Source organism: Saccopteryx leptura, chromosome 1 (genome assembly GCF_036850995.1).
Source record: "Saccopteryx leptura isolate mSacLep1 chromosome 1, mSacLep1_pri_phased_curated, whole genome shotgun sequence".
In the NCBI taxonomy this organism is placed as follows: domain Eukaryota; kingdom Metazoa; phylum Chordata; class Mammalia; order Chiroptera; family Emballonuridae; genus Saccopteryx; species Saccopteryx leptura.
Genome location: NC_089503.1, coordinates 251,358,079 through 251,382,602, shown reverse-complemented (window position 1 = coordinate 251,382,602; position 24,524 = coordinate 251,358,079). Strand labels below are relative to the sequence as shown.

General features: G+C 49.8%; 1 protein-coding gene across 5 annotated transcripts in view; it reads left to right on the top strand.

The window, feature by feature from the left end:
- SMARCA4 (SWI/SNF related, matrix associated, actin dependent regulator of chromatin, subfamily a, member 4) overlaps positions 1-24,524 on the top strand; it is a 97,188-nt gene that overhangs the window by 54,483 nt on the left and 18,181 nt on the right. For 2 of the 5 annotated variants that reach the window (XM_066346040.1, XM_066346033.1), the window contains exons 17-29: positions 2,273-2,339; positions 3,400-3,510; positions 5,068-5,310; positions 6,899-7,012; positions 7,841-7,948; positions 9,315-9,401; positions 10,212-10,258; positions 11,341-11,507; positions 13,929-14,092; positions 16,343-16,570; positions 17,178-17,255; positions 17,963-18,181; positions 22,923-23,176. In XM_066346040.1, coding sequence (XP_066202137.1) covers positions 2,273-2,339; positions 3,400-3,510; positions 5,068-5,310; positions 6,899-7,012; positions 7,841-7,948; positions 9,315-9,401; positions 10,212-10,258; positions 11,341-11,507; positions 13,929-14,092; positions 16,343-16,570; positions 17,178-17,255; positions 17,963-18,181; positions 22,923-23,176 — 1,887 coding nt within the window. Of the gene's footprint in view, positions 1-2,272; positions 2,340-3,399; positions 3,511-5,067; positions 5,311-6,898; positions 7,013-7,840; positions 7,949-9,314; positions 9,402-10,211; positions 10,259-11,340; positions 11,508-13,928; positions 14,093-16,342; positions 16,571-16,821; positions 16,921-17,177; positions 17,256-17,962; positions 18,182-18,485; positions 18,899-22,913; positions 23,177-24,524 lie in introns of those variants that run through there. The other 3 variants (XR_010746643.1, XM_066346021.1, XM_066346011.1) reach the window with 3 other exon arrangements.

The window sequence follows — 24,524 nt, the reverse complement described above, 5'->3', positions numbered from 1 at the left end:
CTGAAATGATGATTCCTGTGAGAAGTGCCAAATAGAGGATTTCTCTTTTCATGAGAAGCATCACTCATAGCTAGGGCACTTCATTGATTGCTTCTTGTATGTGCCTTGACCTGGGGGTTCCAGTTGAGCCAGTGATATCTTGCTCAAGTCAGCGACCTTGGGCTTCAAGCCAGCGACCATGGGATGTTGTGTACGATCCCACGTCCCAGGTCGACACTCTATCCACTGTGCCACCACTGGTCAGGCCATTTGTGTGGTTCTTTATATCATACTGGGCTCTGTCATTATAAGAGCCCAGAATGGACAGTATCTCTTATTAAGCAAAACATGTTCATATTTTAGTCTCAGCTAGGACCGCATGCTTCATTCTAGGGTTTTCTCCTTGTTTATTTTTTTGTTTCTAGTGTACATATATAGCATTTTCACAATAGTTAACCTGTGAGAACCAACTTTACCACCTAGAGTATTATGTTTAGATCCAGTTCCTTTCATCTTGAGGCTTACAGTTTCCAATTAAAACACATTTTTTTGAAGGTTATTTAAGTTGGTACCTTCGGCCATTCCCTTTAGTGAGGTTATGCCATGTGTTGATCATCAGCCTTTTACACCCATGCTCCATCCAGACAAGGGTCCAGTCTGTCAGAAGTCACCTCCTCCAAGCCAGAAGATCTGTGCCTAGAAAATGTTTATTGACTTTGAGCATTCAGCTGTCCCATCCACCAGTTGGGATGTATAGCTCTCCACTGTGAGTTTGTCTTGCCTCCCTCTTGACTGACCTCTGTCTTCCATCTGTCTCCTCGTATCACCCCCTGAATCTTTCTTGGCCCTTCTCCCCTCCTATTGCACATGGTCCCCACACTTCAGGCTTTAGTAGTCCTTGGCTTCTCTCTCTTGGGCTCCCCCATTGCTCCCTTCAACAGAAGCCAGACCTCAGTGACTAGACCAGGGAAATCCTACTGATCCTTAGTAGGGAGAAGTCAGTCTAGGGCCAGGCCATCTGAAGCGGGCCCAGTGGTTTTAAGGTGCCATCATGGCCCCTGGGTCCTGCACTTTTCTGTTTACTCATTCTTAGCATGTGACTTCTGCTATCAAACTTCTTACCTCATGGTTGCAAAATGGTTGCACTGTTTCCCATCATCTCATCTCAGTTCCCAGCATAATGGGAAGGGCAGAGGGCAGCAAGAGCATATGGCACTGAGTCTCCTTGCTCCTCACCCTCCTTCAAGAACTTGCTTTCCCTGGCATTCACTCCAGCAACTCGAGTTTTAATCTTATTAATTCCGACTGTGTCCACTTGGTTGGCCCTGCCTGCCAAGGAGCCTGGGAGCTGTGAGTTTAAGGTAGAAACAGCACCACCACCCACATGGAACTGAGCAGTCTGCCACTCAGCCTTTGAATCCTGTCTTTACAAATCACCCAGTCTAGACTTTCTGTGAGTGAGATACCTCCTTTACCCAAAACTTTGTGTCCCAGTATTTTTCTGAGAATTTGCTCACTTGTGAATTTGGCTTTATTATTGTCATCACCCTCTCCAATGCCTCTGTCTCATAATCCCAAGTGACCTATCCCTCCTTACAAACCTTCTTCCGGCCCCCATATCCAGTTACTTCCTATCTTTCAGTCCTTTTCTTGGCCTTGCTCACCCCATGGAGGAGCAGCCACAAGTTCTCACTCCTATCTGTTCCTGATCCTCCAGTCCTCTGCCTGAATCTGGCTTGGTCTTACCTGCTCACTGTCTTCATTCTGTGTCTTACTGGGCAGGAGCCCACAGTGGCTGCCATTTTTATTTTGAGCTGGCATAAAGATCCAGGTGGTATCTCCCATACTCCCTGTTCTCCATAGCATGATCTCTAACATGGTTCTGAACCTGACACGGAGCACCGTCAGCCTGTGCCTTTTTCCTGGCAACAGGGCTGCAGCACATGGCTTATTCTCACAGAGGGCTTTGACCCCCACAGTGGTGACAGAGAACTCGTCTCTAAGGTTCAACCTCTGAGTCTAGCTCTCTTCTTACTTCCTGTCTCCTGCTCAAGCTGACCCAGGCTCCTCCCTGACCCTGTCCACACCGCTATACTTTTGTGTGTCCCTATTTCTTCCACCTGGGGCACCTTCCTTTCCTTCTCTCACTCAGCCGCCATTGGAGACGATCAGTTACTCTTCCAGCTCTGAGGGTCACGGTCACGTTGCCCTCACTTCCCAGCAGAGGTTGGTATGAACAGTGAGCTGTTGTTGGTTGAATAGGACCTGACTGTTCCTTCATTGTTTCCATCAGAACGCTGTCAAACTGGGCATACGAATTTGACAAGTGGGCCCCCTCCGTGGTGAAGGTGTCCTACAAGGTATGTCACAGCCTGAGGAGGTGAACATAGGGGAGGGCAGGGTAGAAGAGTAGGAAATGCAGATTAGTGAAGAAGGAAGTCAATTTGGATTGATAACATGAGGCATTTGTGCACATTTCCTGTGTTATACACCGGGGATCATGGTGGTAATGCAGGTTTGAGATCATTTATTTATTTTGGGGAGTAATGCTTATTTTTAAGTAAAGTTACAGACTAATTTGTGGGTGACATTGATGTAGTCTCAAAGAATCTTATTCTCACCTGAGCTTTGGTTGAAATTCATTCAAGTACAATGACTTATCTAGGATCAGTTTACCTTGTGAAGTGGGGATTAATGTTACTTATTGCCCTGATGGGGAAACAGAGGTATCTGGCCCCGTGGTGGCGACAGAAGACTGGTCTGTAAGGTCCAACTTCTGAGCCTCATGTAGCCACTTAGTAGCAGAGTCAGGTTGTGCCTGACCACTGTGCTCCCAGGTCCAGGCTCTTTGCCCATGATGGGGAGGGGGTCTCAGCAGAAGGAACAGCATGTGTGGGGAAAACTTGGTACATTTGAGGAGTTCTAAGTAGTTCTGGCAAAAGCTTATGGGACCCAGTGAAGATCAGTCTGTTTAAAATATGAGCCTGGAGAATGCTGGCCCTGGTCACATAGCTCAGGAGTTTGGACCTGGAAGAGGGATGGGGCTGATTTGCTGATGGGAAATAGGCTGGAGCTGCCATCGTGGGGTGATCTTGGTAGCTGGCATTCGAGTGTGAGATTTATAGGAGGAGGTCCTGGTTTCTAGCTTGGAGGCCTGAAATGGGAGCTAGGAAGAGGCAGGTAGCTGATTGGTCACTGGGACTGAGGCAAATGGTGGTGCAAGCAGCAAGCCTCCCAGAACGCCCGGGCTGCCAGTGGCCCACAGGCCTTTCTCTGCTTCCTGCAGTTGGTACTCGGCAGGTTGGGGTTGGAGGACAGGAGCCAGCAGCCTTGGCCAGCTCTCCTCCCTGATCAGGGTGCTGTGACCTGACCCCCACATCCCTGGGAGGCTGACATGTGCGTATCTTGTTGTCTTCACAGGGCTCTCCAGCAGCCAGACGTGCTTTCGTCCCACAGCTCCGGAGTGGCAAGTTCAACGTCTTGCTAACGACATATGAGTACATCATTAAAGACAAGCACATCCTTGCAAAGGTAGTGTGTTCTCATGTAAAACACCCGGCCTAGGTGCTCAGTATTGTCAGGGAGCATGTAATCTTGCCCAGTCCTAGATTGTCACGTTTGTGTCACACTTCACATCTTCTCAACACCCCTTGCAAGTAATTTTTCACTGATTCCCCTCCAGATGTATATAAAGACAGCTGCTGTGTGTGTGTCAAAGGTCCTAGTCAAGGTGACCTTGGGTTTGCCTGACTGTCCCAGGCTGGCCCAGGGTTAGGTCCAGAGATGAGGTTGTCTATGTAGCACATGGATGAGCTCCTGGGGCTTTTGCCCAAAGATGCCTGCCTGCAGTGTCCTTGGTAGGGCCATGGAGAAGCTAGCCTTCTCTTTACCTGTCTTTAAGAGACCTCAGCTCTCCCTTCCTGGTGGCTGTGCCTCCCCCAGCACAGCCATGGTGAAACCGCCCAAGAAGCTGTCTGAGGCCGCGTGGCCCATCGGACTTGGGCTGCTGGGCTGGTACATTCATGGGGGCTGTGCAGACCTCTTATCTGACGTAGTTGTGAAGGTGGCTCTAGTTAGGCTATAGTGAATTTCTGAGAGCATACTGTGTCCCAGATGTAAAACAGACACCATTCCTTGTCTACAAAAAGCTTGTTTCCTGGTTTGAGGAGGGGGCGAGGCTATAGATGATGTATCTGGTCTCACCACTAACCATCCAGTGGAGTACAACAGAGGGTAGAGTCTTTGATCTAGGGATGGAGGAGATGTTTACAAGTGACCACAGCTCTGGGGCTGGATCAAAATGATAATGGCTGCTTGATAGGTATCTTTAAGCCCACAGGTGAGGAAAGTGAGGCCCAGAGAATAGCTGTCCAGTGTGCGGGTCACCCTCTAACAACACAAAACCATCTAACAGCAGCTTTAAATAACACTCTGCAATAGGGGTTTCTTATGGGAGAGGGCTGCTGCACCCTCTGCAGTCAGATGTGCCTCTGACATGCACTGCCTTACTCAGGCCCCACTGCCCCCAGGAGGCTGAGTCTATCAGTGCGGATAGACTCAGCATTAAGCCCATATCCATCAGATGTGTAGCCACCAACAGGCTCATGGTGCAGCCCTAGACCCCCAGGCTTATGCTCTGAACCTGCCTGTGCCACACCTACCTTTAGAAGGCACAGCTTGCTGATTGTAGAATGTACTTACTGCTGCACCACATTTCCCTATAGATGCATCCTGTCCCCACCAGTGGGCCCCTCTGGTCAGTGGGAGGTAGGCTGTTTGGGGGATTTTTCTCTGCTACATATTAGCATATATAATTTTGGGGGAAAAAACAGAGTACTTTTCTGCAACTTGCTTTGTTCATCTCACAGCAGGGGCATGTCTCCGTCAGTCTGTCCTCATCCCGTGCTTTATAGAGTCATATTGTGTGGCTATGTCTTAGTGAGGTGGTCCTTTGTTGGGACATTGTCATGCCCACCTTTTCCACCTCAATGGCTCTTCCTCCTGGAACCGTCTTGCCTAATGGCTGTGAGAGTATCGCTCAGGTAACCCCACAGCCTTTCCTCTGAACGCTTGCTTTTGGGCCTGCAGATCCGTTGGAAGTACATGATCGTGGATGAAGGCCACCGCATGAAAAACCACCACTGCAAACTGACACAGGTCCTTAACACACACTATGTGGCCCCTCGCCGCCTGCTGCTGACAGGCACGCCACTGCAGAATAAGCTCCCTGAGCTCTGGGCACTCCTCAACTTTCTGCTGCCCACCATCTTCAAGAGCTGCAGCACCTTTGAGCAGTGGTTCAATGCGCCCTTTGCCATGACTGGAGAAAAGGTAGGTGTGTGTGGCCAGCCATGTGGTAGCAGGGTGGGGCAGGGAACCATGATCGTGGGCTATCCTCAGGAGCTGGGTGTGCATTGAGTGCCTACCAAACTGGGCTGGGATTGCTAGGTGCCAGGGCTGGGGTCCATGTCTTCATGGAACAAGGGTGGAGAAGGCATGCAGGCCCCAGAGAAGAGCAGTGATCATGTGGGTGAATTCTGAGGAGACACTCAGGGCTTCCCTGGAGCTGCACTTTAGACCCAGCAAGGGCACAGTGAGGAATATGGCCTTGAGGCAGCTGTGGGGCCAACACAGGGTTGTGCAGATGCAGCTGGATGGCCCAAGGGGCCTGTGGGTTCCTCTAGGGAGTTTAGGTTTCACCCTAAGGTCAGTGGGGAATTTGGAAGTTTCCAGTCTCAGGGGCAGCATGATCAGATTCTGTGTATTTTGTTTTTAAAGCGCTCTATGGCCAGTATATTTCGTATCTCAAGGTCTGTAGTCACGAGTGGCATTGTCAGTCTGAAAAGCAGACTGGCACGTGGGCTTTCAGAGGCCAGGTCTACATCCTTTGTTGAACTCCTCAAGCTGGCTTAAGAGTGGTGCTGTGGGGTTGAGCTGTGTGTGAGTTGGCTGCATTTTGTGGTAAAGGCAGCTAGGCCTCCAGAGGCTGAGGAAGTAGGTCCCACTGCGGAGGGTAATGAGGAGTGTCACTGCCCACTAGTTCCCGATTATGAGATTTCCTTGCACAGGTGCAGGACAGCTGGGGCCACCACACCATGTGCACAGATATGGTGTCTGTGCCTCACCAGCATTGTTTACAAGGTGTTCCCTTCTTGGTATCTTCAAAAGGGCTTCTTAGCCTGAAGCCCTTCTGAAGGAGAAGCTGAGGCCTTTCCAAGAGTCCCAGGACTCCCATCCCAAGAGCTGAGGTGCAAATGCTCTAGTTTCATTTACTTTCAGGTTGAGCAAAAGCTTTGCTAAGAGATATTTTTAGGGGACCCACAGAAGAAAAGTTCAGGTGTCATCTTATTTTTCACTTAAAAAAAACTTTTTTAAAATATAACTTTTTCCCAGAGTAGCAATCACCCTGGGAGAGCAGTATCTCTTCCTCTCCTTCCTGTGGCAGCTAAAATAAGAGTGGATGTGGGGCTCCCAGTGGTGGGGAGGGTGGCGAGTCCTCCATAAGAATCATCATTTACATCAGATATTTTATGAATGTGGCCCCCACTGTGCCACTTAGCTTTCGTTCAGATGTGCAGTTGGGTTTCCAAGCACACGAGTGGTATTGGTGTGTGTTACTTCGGGGTGTGTATTATACACAATAGTGTGTTGCTGTGTTTCTCTTTATAAGGCCTATGGAACGTGGTGCCCTGGGGCCTTTTGTTCCATGTCCTGCTGTTTCTAGGGAAGGACCCAGATCCTTGGTGTTTTGGAAGAGGGTACTTTGCCAAGCTCTATCAAGCAGAAGGCAGTCTGGAAAAAATATTTCAGACCTGGGCACCAGCTAACTCCAGATGACCCTGTGCACGCCTCCCCATGCGTCTGCCCCTGCCCCGCCTCTGTAAGTAACGCTTGGTCTACATCTCTCCTGGTGTACCAGGTGGACCTGAACGAGGAGGAGACCATCCTCATCATTCGTCGTCTCCACAAAGTGCTACGGCCCTTCCTGCTCCGGCGGCTTAAGAAGGAGGTTGAGGCTCAGTTGCCTGAAAAGGTAATGTGACGATTTTAAATAGAAGCCACAATGCAGCATTGTGTGGGCTTCTGCAGGGTGGGCCCGTCAGGTGCCTCTCTTGGTGTCTCTGGCCTATGGTTTCATGGGGATGGTCACCTACCCCGTACGGATCACTAAAGGAAGGCCGGGGTGTGAGGTTAGAGCACAGAATTTCCTCACGCCAGAAGAGCTTGGAGGCCATGGGCTCTCAGGATTGGGCTGCTCCCCACCATGAGATAGCCCCGAATTCTTGCTCAGGAAACCAGTACCACAGGTTTCCCCAGGGCTCTTCTCTTCACCCATGGTGGGTTGGGCCTTCCTGGCTACAGTTACCCCTTCGGTCACATTTGTCCTTTGTTTTCTGGCTAGCTGTGGAGAGGCCTTCAGAATGTGGCCAAGTGTGTCCTCATTAGAGAGGCAGCTTGTCATCGCCCTGGAGGTCCAAGGGCTGGCCTTCATTAGGCTGCTGTGAGCTGCTTGCCTGTCTCTTCACTGCTCATGTGGCCATGGAGCTGTCACTGGTCAGGCCTGGAGCTGGGATAAGGCTTGTGCCTGCTGGAACTTTGAGCACTGAGAGTGGGAAAGAGGGAGGGAAGCAGGTGCTGTAGGGGTGAGAGCAGCCCAGGATTCCCCTCCATGTTCCTCTACCCTGGGTACCCTCATGCCCCCAACTGTTAGTGCTCTTCACCGTCACCCTCATGTAATTCGATCAAAGCACACATCCAGTGCTCCCAAGAGACATCCTGCCTCAGAAACAAATGGGTCCAGGTGGGGGCTTAGACTCAGGGACACTAGGACCCGCCTGATGGTGCTGTGTACCCCTTGCAGGTGGAATACGTCATCAAGTGCGACATGTCTGCCCTACAGCGTGTGTTGTACCGGCACATGCAGGCCAAGGGGGTGCTGTTGACCGATGGCTCTGAGAAGGACAAGAAGGTTGGCCTGGCCCCACCTCCCCACCAGGGCGGGTGGGTTGGAGGCATCTGGGTGTGTGGGGCTTGAGCACCCTGTAACCAACAGGCCTTTCACCTCCTTGGAGTTTATTATTGTGGTCAAGGTCCGATCTGGTGGTGATCCCAAAGACATTGCAGAACTATTATTTAAGTCACAGCTGCTGCTAACAGGCTGTGTCAGTAAGGCTGTGGGGATCAGAGACTCATGCCCTGTTTTAGGGGCACACTTAGTTCCCCAAGACCCTCCCAAGTCAGCTGTTATCTGGGTCGGGCATTTTTTTCATTTATGAAATGGGAGCCCCCACAGGTGCAGCAGTGGGACAGTTGGCAGCATGGGTCCCAGCACTAACTCCCACAGCTAGACTGTTCTCATGAGCCCTGCCTTCCCAGCTGAGAAGAAGCTGCCTCAGCAGCCATGACCACTCAGCCCCTCACCTTATTAGCAAGTGCCGTGTGCGTGGGGGGGAGTTTTTCAGTGTAGAGGAGTGGGGGCTGGTCAGGCTGCTGCCTTCTGACGTCCCAGTACTCCCTTCCCCCCAGCTCCCCTCACCAGAACTGAAATTATCCTCCCAGATTTCTTGATTCCGTGCCCAAGCCTCAAGCTTGGCTCTACCTCCCATTTCCTCCTATAGATGTTCTGTTTGGGCCCTTCCTCCCTCCCTCCCTTCCTTCTCTCCCTCTCTTCCTTCCATCCTTCACTTCCCTTCCTTAGATGAGAAACATCAGCTCGTAGTTGTGTCTTTGATTGCTTCTCATACTTACCTTGATGGCTGGAGGACAGGGCTCCAGCCGAGCCAGTGACCTTCGGCTTGAAGCCAGCAACCTTTGGGCTCAAAGGGCAACCTTGGGGTTTTGAACCTGGGACCTCAGCATCCCAGGTCAATGCTCTGTCCACTCTGCAACCACTGGTTAGGCTGTTTGGGCCCTTTCTTACCTGAGTTGTGGCAGCAGCGTGTTTCCTGGTTTACTTCTGTCCTATAGCACCCACTCATCAGTGAATCTTTCCTTCACCCTGTAGCCAAAGAACTTCCTAAGTCATGGCCTATCTGCCTAAAGCCCCAGTGCCCAGAATGAAACTGGTCTTGTAAAGCGTTTGTGATTCAGCCTCACTCTGTCAGTGTTACTTCTCTTCCTCCCTGCCTTCTACCCCTCCAGTGTGCCAGGCAGTCTCTGCTTCCCCCGGAGCTGGCTTCCAGCCCCCACAGGAGCCAGCTCCTCAGTCCTAAATCTCTGCCACAAGCCATGTCTGCCCCGAAAGCTTCTCTCCTTTCACAGTCCCCTTTCCACCACCCATCTCCCTCTACCCCCGGACGAGACCTGATTTCGGAGACTCTTTCCTTCCTCCGCAGGGCAAGGGCGGCACCAAGACCCTGATGAACACCATCATGCAACTGAGGAAGATCTGCAACCACCCATATATGTTCCAGCACATCGAGGTGAGGCCCCCTGCCTGGCCCCGGGACACCCATCACCAGGACAGCAGGTCTAGCCGAGCCTGTCGGCAGAGCTAGATTGCTTCTCCCTGACAACTTAAAAAGTTTATAATATTTTGAGTAAGCAATGCCTATACATCTGTCTCTGTTGATTTTCTGTTTGTATATACTTATGGGAAAAAATCTAAACTATAGGAAAAATGTTTGATAGAAATGGAAGCCCCTGAAAGCCTATCCTTAGATAACCACAAAGCATTAGGAAACTCTTCTTTGGGTTGTTTTCCATCTGATAAGGTCACACTGCCTCTGGTCATTGACATACTAACATTTCCCACTTGGTGACATATGGGGTCGTCCTAGGTCATTGCATCAACCCAGAGCTCTCCTCTTCATGACATCATAGCATCACTACCTTTTGGGTTATGATGCCCTTTGAGAATTTGGATTCCTACTTTTGGAAAGCATGTACATGTCTGTGTTTTTTGGTATAACATTTCAGGGTCTCTGGGATTCCCCTGATGACTCTGGGACTCCTTTTCAGCACTCCCAGGATGGTCTGAGCACTTCCATCCTTGTGTGCTCGTTTTGGTGGTTAAGAATGTTTTACCATGATTTTCTTTCCTTCATTGGAAGAACACGAGGGAAAGGACATGGATGGGATAGGAAAGCTGCGTTTGACATCTATGAGTGGCCTCGGAGCCACTGTGGGCAACTACTGAGCACTGGTTTAGGGATCAGAGGTGTGGCGCTGGCAGCCTGTTTCTGCCCCCGCCTCGAACCACCCCCACTGAATTCTCTCTCATTTCATTGCAGGAGTCCTTTTCTGAGCACCTGGGGTTTACTGGCGGCATTGTCCAAGGGTAAGAAGCGTCCCGGTTGGGTGGGGTGGGCAGGTGGGCCATGTGATAGTGTTTCCTACATGTTTCCTTCGTTTTGTTGCTATTGTTAAATTGGTCCAATTTCAAAGGCACTATATTTGTGGCAGAAATTGTAGAAAATACAGATAAACTCAAAGAAGAAAATTAATATTCTCCACACATTGAGAGTTACCCACCATTAATCCCAGGAGGCAGAATTCCTAAGGCTGACCTGGTTTCTAGGCTCTGCCCTGCTGCATTCCTCTAGCCTCTGTGAATCTTAACAGCTTTCTTAACCACTCTGAACCTAAACTCTGACTGCCAACAGAAATCCTTAATATAGTGTGCTATCCACCTTCCCGTGCATTGTTTGTGAAGTGCAGCCCAGGCTTCATTAAGCTCTTGGTGTTGGGCGTGGAAGCTGCCTCCAGGTACTGCCATTGCCAGTAGCCTTGCTAGAAATAGAAACATTCTTATAGCTAAAGCCACCATTGTTTCTCTGGAATACTAAACCACTTCTGAGTGCAGAGGCACCACATCTTTAAGAGCAGAAAGTTATTTTGAGTTGTATTTTTTTTATTCCATATTGCATATTGGGGTCCCAGAGATGTGGGTTTGAGTCCTGGCCTGAGCACAGCAATAGCCGTGTTGTGCTGTCCCCCAGCCTGAGTTTCCACATCTGTATGCCGGGGGCTGTAGACTAGCGTGACTGCTGCGGTGGCCCTTAGCCCTGTGTAGTTCGCTGTGAGCACTGCAGGGTGAGCTGTTGCTCCTGGTTCTTGAATGAAATGGAGACGTTGCAGCACAGTTACTGAGAGCACTCACTCTTGTAGGTATGCCAAGTTGGACAGTGATTACATGGTCATCCTTGACCAAAGATGGCCTGAGTTTATTTTAGTTGGATTGAATTGGCTTTGCTGAATCTCTATAGGGACAGGGGGTGTGCCTCAGAAGCCACTCTGTGCCCTTGACCCCGATGACCAGCCTGTGTAGGCTGGTTCAGGTCAGCCTAGAGATGAGGCTGTGCCTCCTTTGCCCACCTGCAGTGTCCTTAACATTGTGTTTTTCTTACCTCTGTTTACCAGGTTGGACCTGTACCGAGCCTCAGGGAAATTCGAGCTCCTTGATAGAATTTTACCCAAACTTCGTGCCACCAACCATAAAGTGCTGCTCTTCTGTCAGATGACCTCCCTCATGACAATCATGGAAGATTATTTTGCTTATCGTGGCTTTAAATACCTCAGACTCGATGGTGAGTATGATTGACCAAGAGAAGACATTTCTTAAGGGTCCTCATTATCCACTGCTGCCAAAGCTCCTGGTCAGTATGCGCTCCCTTGCAAGGCAGGGTGAGGCCCAGAGACTGGGAGTACTGGCAGGAGTGAACGTAGCAGCATGCTTACTTACGCAGGCTTCAGACTGGGCGGGAGGGTTCTAGAAGCACTATAGCTGGATCAGGCATGGTGGTACCCCATGACCTAGGGGAGTGGCTGGATCTTGGCATTACAACATTGCGTCCAGTGATTAAAGGGGTACCCAGCAGTCCTGTTTTGTTTGGAAGTGTGCATAAAGAAAAAAGCCTTGATAGGCTCACATAACTGAACCCCAAGTGCTACCTTGCTTTAGGTACAGCTGGATCCAGGTGTCCAGATGATATTGGAAGGGCTTTTCCGAACCTCTTGGTTCCTTTCTCTTCCAGCATCCTCTCCAGGCTTCCCTTCTGCCTGCTTTGTCCCCGGTAGAGAGGCAGTCCGTTACTTCCCCAGAGGTCCAGGGCTGCTCTGAGCCACATGCCCATCTCCACTCCCATGAGGATGTGGAGCTGTCACTGGTCAGGCCTGGAGCTGGGATAAGGCTTGTGCCTGCCAAAACCTTGAGCACTGAGGGTGGGAAAGAGAGGGAAGGAAGCAGGGGTGAGAGTAGCAAGACCCCCTGCAGGCAGTACTTGTGACCCCTACTCTCATAGGAAGTTCTGCATTCCTGGGAACTTGGGACTGGAGGGGGCTGAGTGCAATGCTGATAGCATGCAGAACATGTGATGTGATATGTCAGCTGGCCAAGCGGGCTCTAGAGGGAGTCTCCGTTCTCTGTCAGATGGCAGGAATGAATAGGGTTCATGAGAAAAATGAACTTGGGAACCACTGGGGTGAACATGGTTAAGCAGGTTTCTTCATTCCCCACTGAGATCCTCAGAATCTTTAAGCATTTTGCCAAGTCCATCTCCATGACTGGGCACCTTAGACCTTTTTGCCCGTTTTGTCTCTCACTGTGCATCTTGTGGGACTGTGGTTTCACAGACCACAGACTATGGTTGCTGGGCTGATATTGGTCTCTGCCCTCCCTGCCTCTACCCAGAACTTGCCCCGAATCTTGCCTTCCTCAGCCTGTTCTTGGAATTCTGTCCAGTGCAACCTTTAAAAACACAATCTGATCGTATATCTCACCTTGCCCCTCTATGCCTTTACCTGTCCAGCTGCCTCTCCATCCTATGAGAGGACCTGTTCTTTTCTGTGTCACCATCTCAACCCACCCAAAGGAGAGGCCGTATTTGGAAAGCATGTTCTCACCCACCCCAGTGTCTATCTACCTACCTCTTTTTTCTTTTTCTTCCATGACAAGAGTTCTCTTCATAAGGATGAGGACTTTGTGACTTAGGTATGTTTCATCCCAGTGACCTCTCATGCTCTCTGCCACATGGGTGAAGAATGGAGAAAGGGTGGGGGCTTGGTGACACACTGTGAAAACTGGAACCTTCCATCATCAGAGTGGTAAGGTGAGGCACAGGCCAGGCATCTGGGGAGGTGGCCTTCCTCCTGCCCCTGCCCCACTTGAGGTCTCAGCCCCTCCTCAGATCTGCTGCAGCTGTGGGTATATCAGGAACGCAGGCTCCAGCTGGCAGCAGGCCTTTGCACTGTTCGTTGGGATATGTAGTTGAGTGACAGGAAGTGTTTAATTTTTGTTTCATCACCAGAAATAGTTCCTAAGTTTGCCAAAGCATCTTTGCTCTGAGTTGGCAGCAACATGAGGAGCCTAGATATCTCTCTGACACTCCTGATGCTAAGGATCTTATCCTGGGCCATCACCCAAGAATTCCTGTAATTCTTGGAAGCCTGTCCTGTCCAAAGGGATGCAAGTGCCTGGTATAAGCCTCCTCTGTGTTTGCTTGTAGATGATTCTCTCTGTCAGCCAAAAAATTCCATTGCAGTAGGGTTAAAGGCAGGCTCTTAGCCTCTGGCCAGTTTCTTATTTCAGTTTTTTGTGATGCAGTGTTAGCAACATTAACTGGGCAGGCAGGGGATAGTGGTAACAATAGCACTGTTGTGGCAGCCCTTGTTGCCTGGATGTTTGCTGGGCTTCAGCCCCGACCTGGTCTAGTTCTTATATCACTCCCAGTTTATACGTAGGAGGCACAGCCATCCCTATAGGGCTCATTCTCACCTGGGGTGAGGAGAGCGTCATTCAGTACTGTCACTGTAAATCCGAGTTGCTCAATAATTGCATCTCAGGGCCATGAGTTGAACAAAGGTAGCCGTGGCTCAGGTGGCCCCTGTGGTTCATGTGCGTGTGCGATCTCTGGTCTCCAACATAGGTGTCCCTCTGTGTCTCTACTTACTACCACCTACCCCCCCATCTCCAGTCACCCACTAACCCTGTTCTCCTTGCCACCTGGTAGGAACCACAAAAGCGGAGGATCGGGGCATGCTGCTGAAGACCTTCAACGAGCCGGGCTCTGAGTACTTCATCTTTCTGCTCAGCACCCGGGCCGGTGGGCTTGGCCTGAACCTCCAGTCAGCCGACACTGTGATCATTTTTGACAGTGACTGGAACCCTCACCAGGTACAAGCTGCTGGCACCCTGAGGGAGAGGCTTGAGGCCTTGGGGAGACCCTGTCCACTATCCTGAGGGCCACTGGCTTCCTTGGCATCTCCCAGGCCCAGGAGCAGCATCAACAGCACCTACAACTAAGAAAGTCCTGGTATTATACAGATGTTAAAGTGGAGCCTGACCAGGCAGTGGTGCAGTGGATAGAGCGTCGGACTGGGATACGCAAGACCCAGATTCGAGACCCGGAGGTCACCAGCTTGAGCGCGGGCTCATCTGGTTTGAGCAAAGCTCACCAGCTTGGACCCAAGGTCGCTGGCTCGAGCAAGGGGTTACTCAGTCTGCTGAAGGCCCGCAGTCAAGGCACATATGAGAAAGCAATCAATGAACAACTAAGGTGTCGCGACAAAAAACTGATGATTGATGCTTCTCATCTCTCTCTGTTCCTGTCTGTCTGTCCCTGTATATCCCTCTCTCTGACTCTCTCTCTTTGTAAAAAAAAAAAAAAAATTTTTTTTTTCAAAAGAAAGTGGAAATGCCCCAATGCTATTAGCAGGCAGTGATCACTGCTTCAGTGTTGCAAGCACTCTCTCACTTGTGTAAAAATTTGGGGTGTAGTTTTGCATTTTGGATACGCTGCTCTGTCTCTTACCCTTGGTGTATATCTTCCACAGGGGCATGTGCTGGTAGATAACAAGGATGAAATGTTTTATAGATAATGATCATTTTAAAATATTCAACTTTTTCCTGTTTTATTATAAAATAACTTTTTTAATGCAAATATCAATAACTCATAGTAATGTAGAGTCCACTTTCCCCTTCCTCACCCATCTGCTCTTCTCTGAGCGTATGCTAGCATCTACTCTGTGTGTTCTCTTTTTCCCAAAAATACAGCATGTTCCAGGACATACCCCTTCCCTTTAGCAGCTGGTGTGTTAACTCTGTGAGCACACTGGGTCTCCACCCAGCCATTAGTCAGCTCTGGGTTTCTGTTTCATGGCATGACCACTGGTCCTTCTGTGGGATCCCTATTTTCCTCTCTCAAGAGCACCAGCCAGGTCAACCCTGAGAAAGGGGAGTGCTTGGTCCATGAGTGTGTCCCCTTTCATGACATAGTTGCTTCTGCCCAAGTGGCCTCCAGATTGTTCCCAAGGTTTATCTCCCACCGATGGGGTGTGAGTATACCCTTACCACAGCCTGGCAGCCTCTGTTAACCCATCTGATGGACAGATATGCTGGCTGTTTGCTAGTGTCCCTTTGTACTGTCAGCTTACGGAGTACTTCCTACCTGGACCTTGCTAGCTGGCCAGTTTCCCAAGAGATGGTTGGGGAGTGCCTCTCCTGTTAGCAAGCAGACAGCAGGCAGAGGCTCCTGTGGAGCCCTGTCCTCCCTGTGTCACATGAGAGGCCACTAAGCTCACTGCAGGGCCTAGAAGCTGTCATCAAGTGCCGGCCCTGCCAGGAATTATGCTGGCCACACCAAGTGCAGAGCAGTGGACACAGGGTACTCTTGTCTCCAACCGGGTGTGGCCTCTGGCGCCCCCATTGGGTGCTAATTTTGAGTTCAGCCCCACGCAGCACCAGTCCCCAGGCACAGGATTTCATGGGAGTGATGATATAAATAGTGTTGGCAATCATGACTGTCACTTTATGGGAGCTTCTCGACACTTTGCACTGGGCTAACGCCCATTTGCTCCCCTCTCACACAATAGCTAGGAGAGGGGCTTGGATCAACACAGTGATTCTTAAGGTTCAGAGATGTTGGACTCAGGCCCAGTTGCATAGCCAGGAAGTGCTAGGGTTCACAACCAAGGCAGGTATCGCCAACATTCTGTCCAGCTTTGCCTTCCTCCCCCATCCTGTCATCGATACCTTATATGTATGATGCAGCCACACCGAGTGCAGAGCCCTCCTGGGGTAGGCTAGGGGAGCTGTGCAGCTGTGACAGGAGCTCCTTGGTAATAGAACCACCCCAGGGGTTGTCCTCCAAATCTGTGCTGTCTTCTTGAGCATTTCTCAAACCTCACTAAGGTAGAAAGTGGCACTTCTGCATGAACTCAGGATGAAATCATCCTGACACAGGCTCCATGTCCTGTACCTAACCCTAGTCATCCAGTTGCTTGTCGGGGCTGGCAGGATGGCCAGGCAGGAGGCAGGCACACAGTAATCAGAAGGCCCCCCACCTTTCCCAGTGGCTTCGCAAGGTCAACTTCCCCTTAAAACTCGAAAGAACGTGCTTGGTCCTCACCAATGTCTCTTCCCCAGGACCTGCAAGCGCAGGACCGAGCCCACCGCATCGGGCAGCAAAACGAGGTGCGCGTGCTCCGCCTCTGCACAGTCAACAGCGTGGAGGAGAAGATTCTGGCCGCGGCCAAGTACAAGCTCAATGTCGACCAGAAGGTGATCCAGGCTGGCATGTTTGACCAGAAGTCCTCCAGCCATGAGAGGCGCGCCTTCCTGCAGGCCATCCTGGAGCACGAGGAGCAGGATGAGGTGAGGGCAGTGCCGCCCCGACCCCCTCCCCAGCGTGAGTGGTGAATGCATGAGCGGCTTTCATTTTTTTTTTTTACCTTTTTTGCACTCTTATTTTTTTTTTGCATCCCTTTGGAGTAAAGGGAGTGTGGGCTGAAAGGAAAGAGGATGAGTACTTGCTTTTTCTTTGAAGTGGTTTTTTTTTTCTAAACTGCTGGTGAAAGATGCCGGATTGACAGCCCTGGAGACTGAAGTCCTCTATTTATCCACAGAGCAGACACTGCAGCACGGGCAGCGGCAGTGCCAGCTTCGCCCACACTGCCCCTCCGCCAGCGGGCGTCAACCCCGACTTGGAGGAGCCACCTCTAAAGGTGAGAGGGGTAGTTCAGTCTCCATGCCCATTCAATCCTCGGCTTCTCGGCTGAGATGGCCAGCAAGGCCCCTGATCCCACGGAGCGTGCGTGTGCGTGTGCGTGTGTGCCTCTCGCTGCCGTGTGGGTCCCCATCCACCGCAGCCGGACTGGGACCACCAGCTCATTTCCCATGGATGCCGCCGCTCGCCTCCTGAGCCCGGCCGCCGCCCACCGTGGCCTCTCCACCCTCAAACTAACCACATGAAATCTTGTAGGAAGAAGACGAAGTGCCCGACGACGAGACCGTGAATCAGATGATTGCCCGGCATGAAGAAGAATTTGACTTATTCATGGTAAGTGCCACAGGCAAGGTAGAGGTGGCGTTTCTGCCCAGCACAACTTTAGGGACTCCACCCACATGAATCTGGGAGCCTGGAGGGGTTCACATGCTCCTCCCTGACAACTTCAAACAGCAAAACCTCAGTGACAGTAATGGAGCGGCCACACAGTGCCTTCTAACTGACCCATCTTCCATGTTCTAAGGGTGTCAGAGGGATAGTGGGACACGTGCCCAGCCCTCCCATTTGTGACCCTCAGTCCCCAAGTGCCTGTCCTCCTGAGTTTTCTGTCCTTGAGGCTCCCTTTCAGAGAGTATTAATACTGTCCAAAGCCAAGGGACTAGTGAGGACCTTGGTTACCAATACTGCTTGCTCCTGGATGGGAAGCATGGAATTAGGTAGGGTCTTGGCCCCAGCAGGCCTTGTGCCTCCTGGCAAGGCTATACCTTGAAGCTGTCACCCCATTTAGGCCCCCCTTCTGCAGCCATTCCACTCTTTCCAGTGTTCTCTGCCCCTAAAACAGAGCCTGTAGCCAGGAACTGACGTAGGAGCCAGGTCACCTTGGCCATAGCAATACCCGGAGCTGCTACTTAAATACTGTTGTGGCATTGGTCCCCAAAGCCAAGAAACAATCTCTTGTCAACATGCCCCCTTGATTGTCCTGCTGGCTCTCCCTGTGCTGACGCCTCCTCCTCTGTCCCCACCCTCCCCTTGCTCCCCAGCGCATGGACCTAGACCGCAGGCGTGAGGAAGCTCGCAACCCCAAGAGGAAGCCGCGCCTGATGGAGGAGGATGAGCTCCCCTCATGGATCATAAAGGACGACGCCGAGGTGGAGCGGTTGACCTGTGAGGAGGAAGAGGAGAAAATGTTTGGCCGTGGCTCTCGCCACCGCAAGGAAGTGGACTACAGCGACTCGCTGACCGAGAAGCAGTGGCTCAAGGTACATGCCAGAGAGGGCCGGCGAAGGGCAGGTTGGGGGAGGAGAGACTCAGCCACTGTGATGCTGTGACTCTGCCTTTGTGTGAAACCTGAGCAGGTTCCCTTTGGCTGTTCTTGGTTTTCATTTATGACAGCAGTACTTCTGACATGGGGTCAGGTTTGCTCAGTTCCTCCTGACCAGATGCAGGAAGGAGCACCAGCGCCATCACCACACAGCTCACAACTCACTGCTGAGTGTGGCTGACCGTTTCAGGTGTGAGGGTTCACATTTTCGTGAGATTAAAGTAAAACATTGCCGATCTCAGCAGGTGCAGTTCTCCTGCATGCCTGTACATAGGAAACACAGCTACAGACTAGTGAGTATCCAGTCTCCCTGCGTGGCGATCGGGAGTGCTGCCGGGTCAGACTGCCCCGCTTGGGACATATCACCCCCATAGCACATCATCCCTAGGACCTGGACTCCTGGTCAGGCTTGGAGCAGGGAGTGAGCTGCTGACAAGACTGGCAGCCACAGCTGCTCATAGAGGTGACATGAGCACCCATTTTCAGCAGGTGGCACTCAGTCCCAGCCCAGGGCCCACTGCATCTACACTGGGGTTACGGTGTTAAATCAGACACCTCTTCATGTTCGGGGCTGTGAGTGCAGAGGTGATGATTAGAAAAATCCAACCTGGAAGTTGTTTCATAAAGATGTCCCTGAAGCAACACTTCCCAGAAGGTAGGTAGTGGCTTTTGCTGCACCCCGCTGAGTGCCACATCCCAAAATGAGAGATGCTGCCTGTGGTCATATACCTGGGTTCCCCTGGATTAACTGCTACCCGGTCCCTGCCTGGGAGCTCAGACAACCCCATACTTGTGAAGTCGCCTGCTGAGCTGTGCATGAGAGGGGCATTGAAACATACCAGGGAGCCATGCGGACCTTTACATGGGGCAGGCAGTGGGTCTTGTTTTCTGGCCCAGGGCCCCAGGGCCAAGAAGAAGACTCCCAACGAGGGGACTTGTACTCTATTACAGATCCATAACAGCTTCCATGGGATGTCACCAGTTTCACTTTTTGAGACAGTCATTGCCTTTTGCCCAGATGCTAATAATGTTTTGTTTACATGTTTTTGAGGTGTAATTTATATACCAGGGGTCCCCAAACTTTTTACACAGGGGGCCAGTTCACTGTCCCTCAGACCGTTGGAGGGCCAGACTATTAAAAAAATTATGGATAAATCCCTATGCACACTGCACATATCTTATTTTAAAGTAAAAAAACAAAATGGGAACAAATACAATATTTTAAATAAAGAACAAGTAAATTTAAATCAACAAACTGACCAGTATTTCAATGGGAACTATGCTCCTCTCACTGACCACCAATAAAAGAGGTGCCCCTTCCGGAAGTGCAACGTGGACCGGATAAATGGCCTCGGGGCCACATGCGGCCGGCAGGCCATAGTTTGGGGACCCCTGTAATATATACTGTAGAATTCAACCATTTAAGATGTACAAGTCAACGGTTTTCACTGTGTTTACAGAGCCATGCAGCTGCTCTCACAAATCAATTTTAGACCATCCTAATCATCCCAGAGGAAGTCGTTTTCTCCTTAGCTGTCTTCCCATCCTTTTATTTCCCTTAGCCCTTGATAGTCACCCTATTCTGAATATTTCGTATGAAAAGAAGCATGTGCCTGACCAGGTGGTGGCACAGTGGATAGAGCGTTGAACTGGGATGTGGAGGACCTGGGTTCGAGACCCCAAGCTCGTCAGCTTGAGCGTGGGCTCATCTGGTTTGAGCAAAGATCACCAGCTTGAGCCCAAAGTCGCTGGCTTGAGCAAGAGGTCATTCAATCTGCTGTAGCCCCCCACAAGGCACATATGAGAAATCAATCAATGAACAACAAAAAGCTGCAATGAAGAATTGATGTTTCTCATCTCTCCCCCTTCCCTATCTGTCCCTCTCTCTGACTCTCTCTGTCTCTGCCACAAAAAAAAAAAAAAAAAAAAAAGAAAAGAAGCATGCAATATGTGATCCTTTGATGTTCAGCTTCTTTCACTAGACAAAATATTTTCGAGGTTTACCCATACTGTAAGCACATATTTCTTTTCAAGGTTGAGTCATGTTTTGAATCAAATGAATATACTGCATTTTGTTTTCAATTCATCAGTTGATGGACACTTGGGTTGTTTCTACTTTTTGGCTATTTATTGTGAATAATTCTGTGAACATTTGTGTACAAGTTTTTGTGAGGGCATATGCTTTGATTTATCTCAGGTTTCAAGTATATACCTAGAAGTGGAATTGCTAGATCATGTGGTAATTCTGTGATTAACCTTTTGAGTAACTAGGATCTGCCAAAGGATTCTTCAGAACAGCTGCACCATTTTACATTCTTATTAGCAGAACAGGAGGGCATTTCTCCGTATACTTGTTAATACTTGTTATTTGGTTTTTTGGGACTTTTTGTTTGTTTTTAGCCATTCTAATGGTATAAAGTAGCTCTTCGTGGTTTTGAATTTATTTCCCTGGTGGCTAATGGCATTGAGCTTTTCATGTACTTATTGGCCACTTGCATGTCTTTTCTACAAGTCTCTTGCCTGATGTGTGATTTGCAAATATTTTCTCCTTTGCTGTGGGTTATCTTCTTTTAGTGTCATAGTGTCCTTTGGAGCACCCAGGATTTTAATTTTGATGAAATCCAGTTAATCTGTTTTTCTCTTATTGATTGTCCTTTGGTATTATGTCTAAGAATCCATCACCAAATGCAAAATCACTAATAAGATTTACACCTAATTTTAAGGAAGAGTTTGAGAGTTTTAGCTTTTACATAAATGGTATCATTACATGATATCATTTTTGTATATGGCAAAAAGTTAGGTCCAACTTCATTCTTTTACGTGTGGCTATTCAGTTTTCCCAGCACCATTTGTTGAAAAGACTTAAGAATTTGCACATTGAGCACATGCCTTTTTGTATGTTGTACTCAATAAAATTTACATTAATAAAGAATTAATTTGCTCAAAACAGGCACTTGACTCTCTTAGTGGTGGATGTATAGCTGACACCACTCTTTTTTTTTTTTTTTTGACACCACTCTTTTGACAGCTACTTTGATACCATATGTGCCAAAATCCTTCAGAATGTTCCTGGCTCTTGCCTTGCTGGCAATGGGACCAGAGACCCTGGTTTTAGATATCCCTAGGGCTGCTATAACAATTATCACAAATGTGGTGGCTTAAAACAACAGTAATTTATTCTCTCACAGTTCCAGAAGGCTGGGAGTCTGAAACCCAGGTGTTACCAGAGTCCCATTCCCTCTGAAGGCTCTAGGGGAGGATTCTTCTTTGCCTCTTTCAGCTTGTGGTGTCCCTGGCATTCCTTGGCTTGTGGCCACATCATTCCACTCTGCCTCTGTCTTAACATCACCTCTCCCCTGTGTCCCTCTGTGTGGCCTTCTCTGTCTCTCATAAGGTCTCTCTCATTGGATTTGGGGCCCACCATAACACAGGATGAACTCATCTTGCTTAATTTTTAAGTAATTACATCTGCAAAGATCCTATTTCCAGATAAGATCACATTCTGAGGTTCTAGGTAGATATGAATTTTGGGGGACAGTATTTAACCTACTCCCCTGGGCCTACAGTATACACCCTGCCCCATGCCAACGTGCATTCAGTCCTTCCTACTGCCGCATGCCCTCCGTGACGTTCCTTTGACCTGGATGCCTTTACCTCCCCCACCCTTCAGTTCTCGGCTTCAGTATCACCTCCTCTAGGAAGCTCTCCCTGACCCCTAAGCAGGACATGTTTGCTTCACAATCAGAGCCCCACTCACCCTTCTTCCTGCCACTTGACATGATTGAAATTTGTCTGATTAGTATCCGTCTAGTTTCGTTTGCCGTTTTGTCCTTAGTGCCAGGCCCCCTGCCCAGCTCATCATCACAGCCGGTAAATGAGAGAGACAAGTGACCAGCCCATCCTTTGGGTCCAGGCCCTACTTTCTATTCCAAGCTGCCTTCGAAACTAGACTTCCCTTTTTTTATTTTCAAGGATAAATGTACAAGTTATCCTTCAGAATGAATAAATTGGAATGATTTTTAAATTAATATTGTTCTCAGTCATGGCATTGCTTAGAACAGCCATGCCCGCACCAAATAATGGAAATAACCCAAATGCCTATCAACAGAGCCCTTTGTGCAATTAAATACTAAACAGCCATTACAAATTATGTTGCAGAAAAACGGCAGGAAATACATCCGGTATATAGTAAGCAAAAACATGAGTCATGATATGGTACGTGGGTATATGATTTCTTGCTTTCTCAGTGGTGCACAAGCATGTGTGAAGGGTAGAGAGATCCTGGTGCTGGTTGGTGGTGGTGGCTGCACACAATGTGAATGTACATAATGCCACTGAGCTGTGCACTTAGAATCTGTTTTACCCCAAATTAAAAGAAAAATTAAGATGCAGTGAATCCAGAGCACAAGTGTTAACAATGTCACTTCTGGGTGGAGGGATTACACGAGTCCATTCCACAGGCTCCCACAGTGAAGATAGGACTCTTTAGTTCATAAGCATCATATAAACCTGTGTTTGTGAAGGACGGGCGTGGGCAGGGTGCGCTCTGGGGAGGCAGAGCTGGCCTGTGAGAGCCATGGTGTGTGTCCGCCCCAGCCAGACCCCACGGGTTTGAGCTGCGGCCTCTGCCTGTCAACCTCGGTGCTGGCTGTCCTATTTTACCACTATTGACCCTGAAGGCCATCGAGGAGGGCACGCTGGAGGAGATCGAAGAGGAGGTCCGGCAGAAGAAATCATCGCGGAAACGCAAGCGAGACAGCGACGCCGGCTCCTCCACCCCGACCACCAGCACCCGCAGCCGTGACAAGGATGAGGAGAGTAAGAAGCAAAAGAAACGCGGGCGGCCACCTGCTGAGAAGCTCTCCCCCAACCCACCCAACCTTACCAAGAAGATGAAGAAGATTGTGGATGCTGTGATCAAGTATAAGGACAGGTAAGCTGAGGGATGGGGCGGGCGGGCAGACGCTGGGGTCCTCAGAGGTGCCTTGCGTGGCCTCCCGTGTGCCTGTGAGCCCGTAATTGGCTCAGTCATTCCACAAACATTGGCTGAGTCTCTTCTGTCGCAGTGCCCCTGCCCTTGTGAAACTGGCATTCTGGAAAAAGGAAGCACATGAGTAGTATCAGCACGAGGAGCAGGAAGTCAGTGTGATGGCGAGGCAGAGGAGCCCTGAGGAAAACAGGTCTGGGAGAGAGTCTCCAGCAGAGGCAACAGCAGGTGGTGGCCCCAGGTTGAGGGCTGACCCACTGGTTAGAGATTAGCAAGTAGGAGACGGGATCTATGCTGTGATGGGCGCTGATCTCATGGCCAGTGGTCTCTAGTGGAGGCTGGAGTTGCTGGACCAGGGAGGGTATGACTTTCTCTCTGTAGGCTCCCCCATCCTCACTGCATTGTCCCCATATTTGCATGACAAACAAGCCCAGTTTTTACACTAGGCCATTACAGGTCAGCCACATGTTGACTGACCACTCCAGGTGCTGTGACCCCCATCCTCACCAGCACCAAACACATGACAGTATGTGCTTTCACTGCAGTGGATTTGTTTGTGGATCACAAGTGCCATTTAAATACTAAGAGGAAAGTAGTTGTTCTCCCACAGCATCCAAGGAAGACTGCACATTCTGCCAGCACAGGGTGGGTTGTGCAGAGCTACAGAAGGTGCCCAGGGACACAAGGTTTGCACCTTGCTCAGATCTCTGCTTGTGCTTCTGCTTCCCAGTGTCCTGTTCCACTTTCTGGTGCATACTGGCCAATATGGCTGTCCCCATGCAGAAGGGCTGCACAGCTCGATTTTATAGTAGCGTTTTGCAGTTAGTCATGAACACTAGAAGGAAGAATTTTCATCTGTATGAGGGAACAGTGTTCAGGTGTGAGCTTGGTGCATCATTTGGAGAGAGTTTTACCAATCCTGAAATATTGGGGGTGGTGACAATTGTGTTATCCACATAAGGATACAAATTGACCTTAAAAGAGAATCTTATCAAAGAGAAACAAATGGCAAACTAAAAAATAGGAATGTGTGAGTTCAATTGCTGGACCTAAAAACGTGTCAATATATATATATTCTTCTTTTTTTCCAAGTTAGAGGAGGGGAGATAGAGACAGACTCTCACATGTGCCCTGACCAGGATCCACCCGGCAACCCCTGTCTGGTGCTGATGCTTTGCACATCTTAGGCCATGCTCACAACCAAGCTATTTTTAGTGCCTGAGGCTGAAGCTCCCTAGAGCTATCCTCGGCACTTGGGCCATGCGCTTGAACCAATTGAGCCATGGCTGTGGGA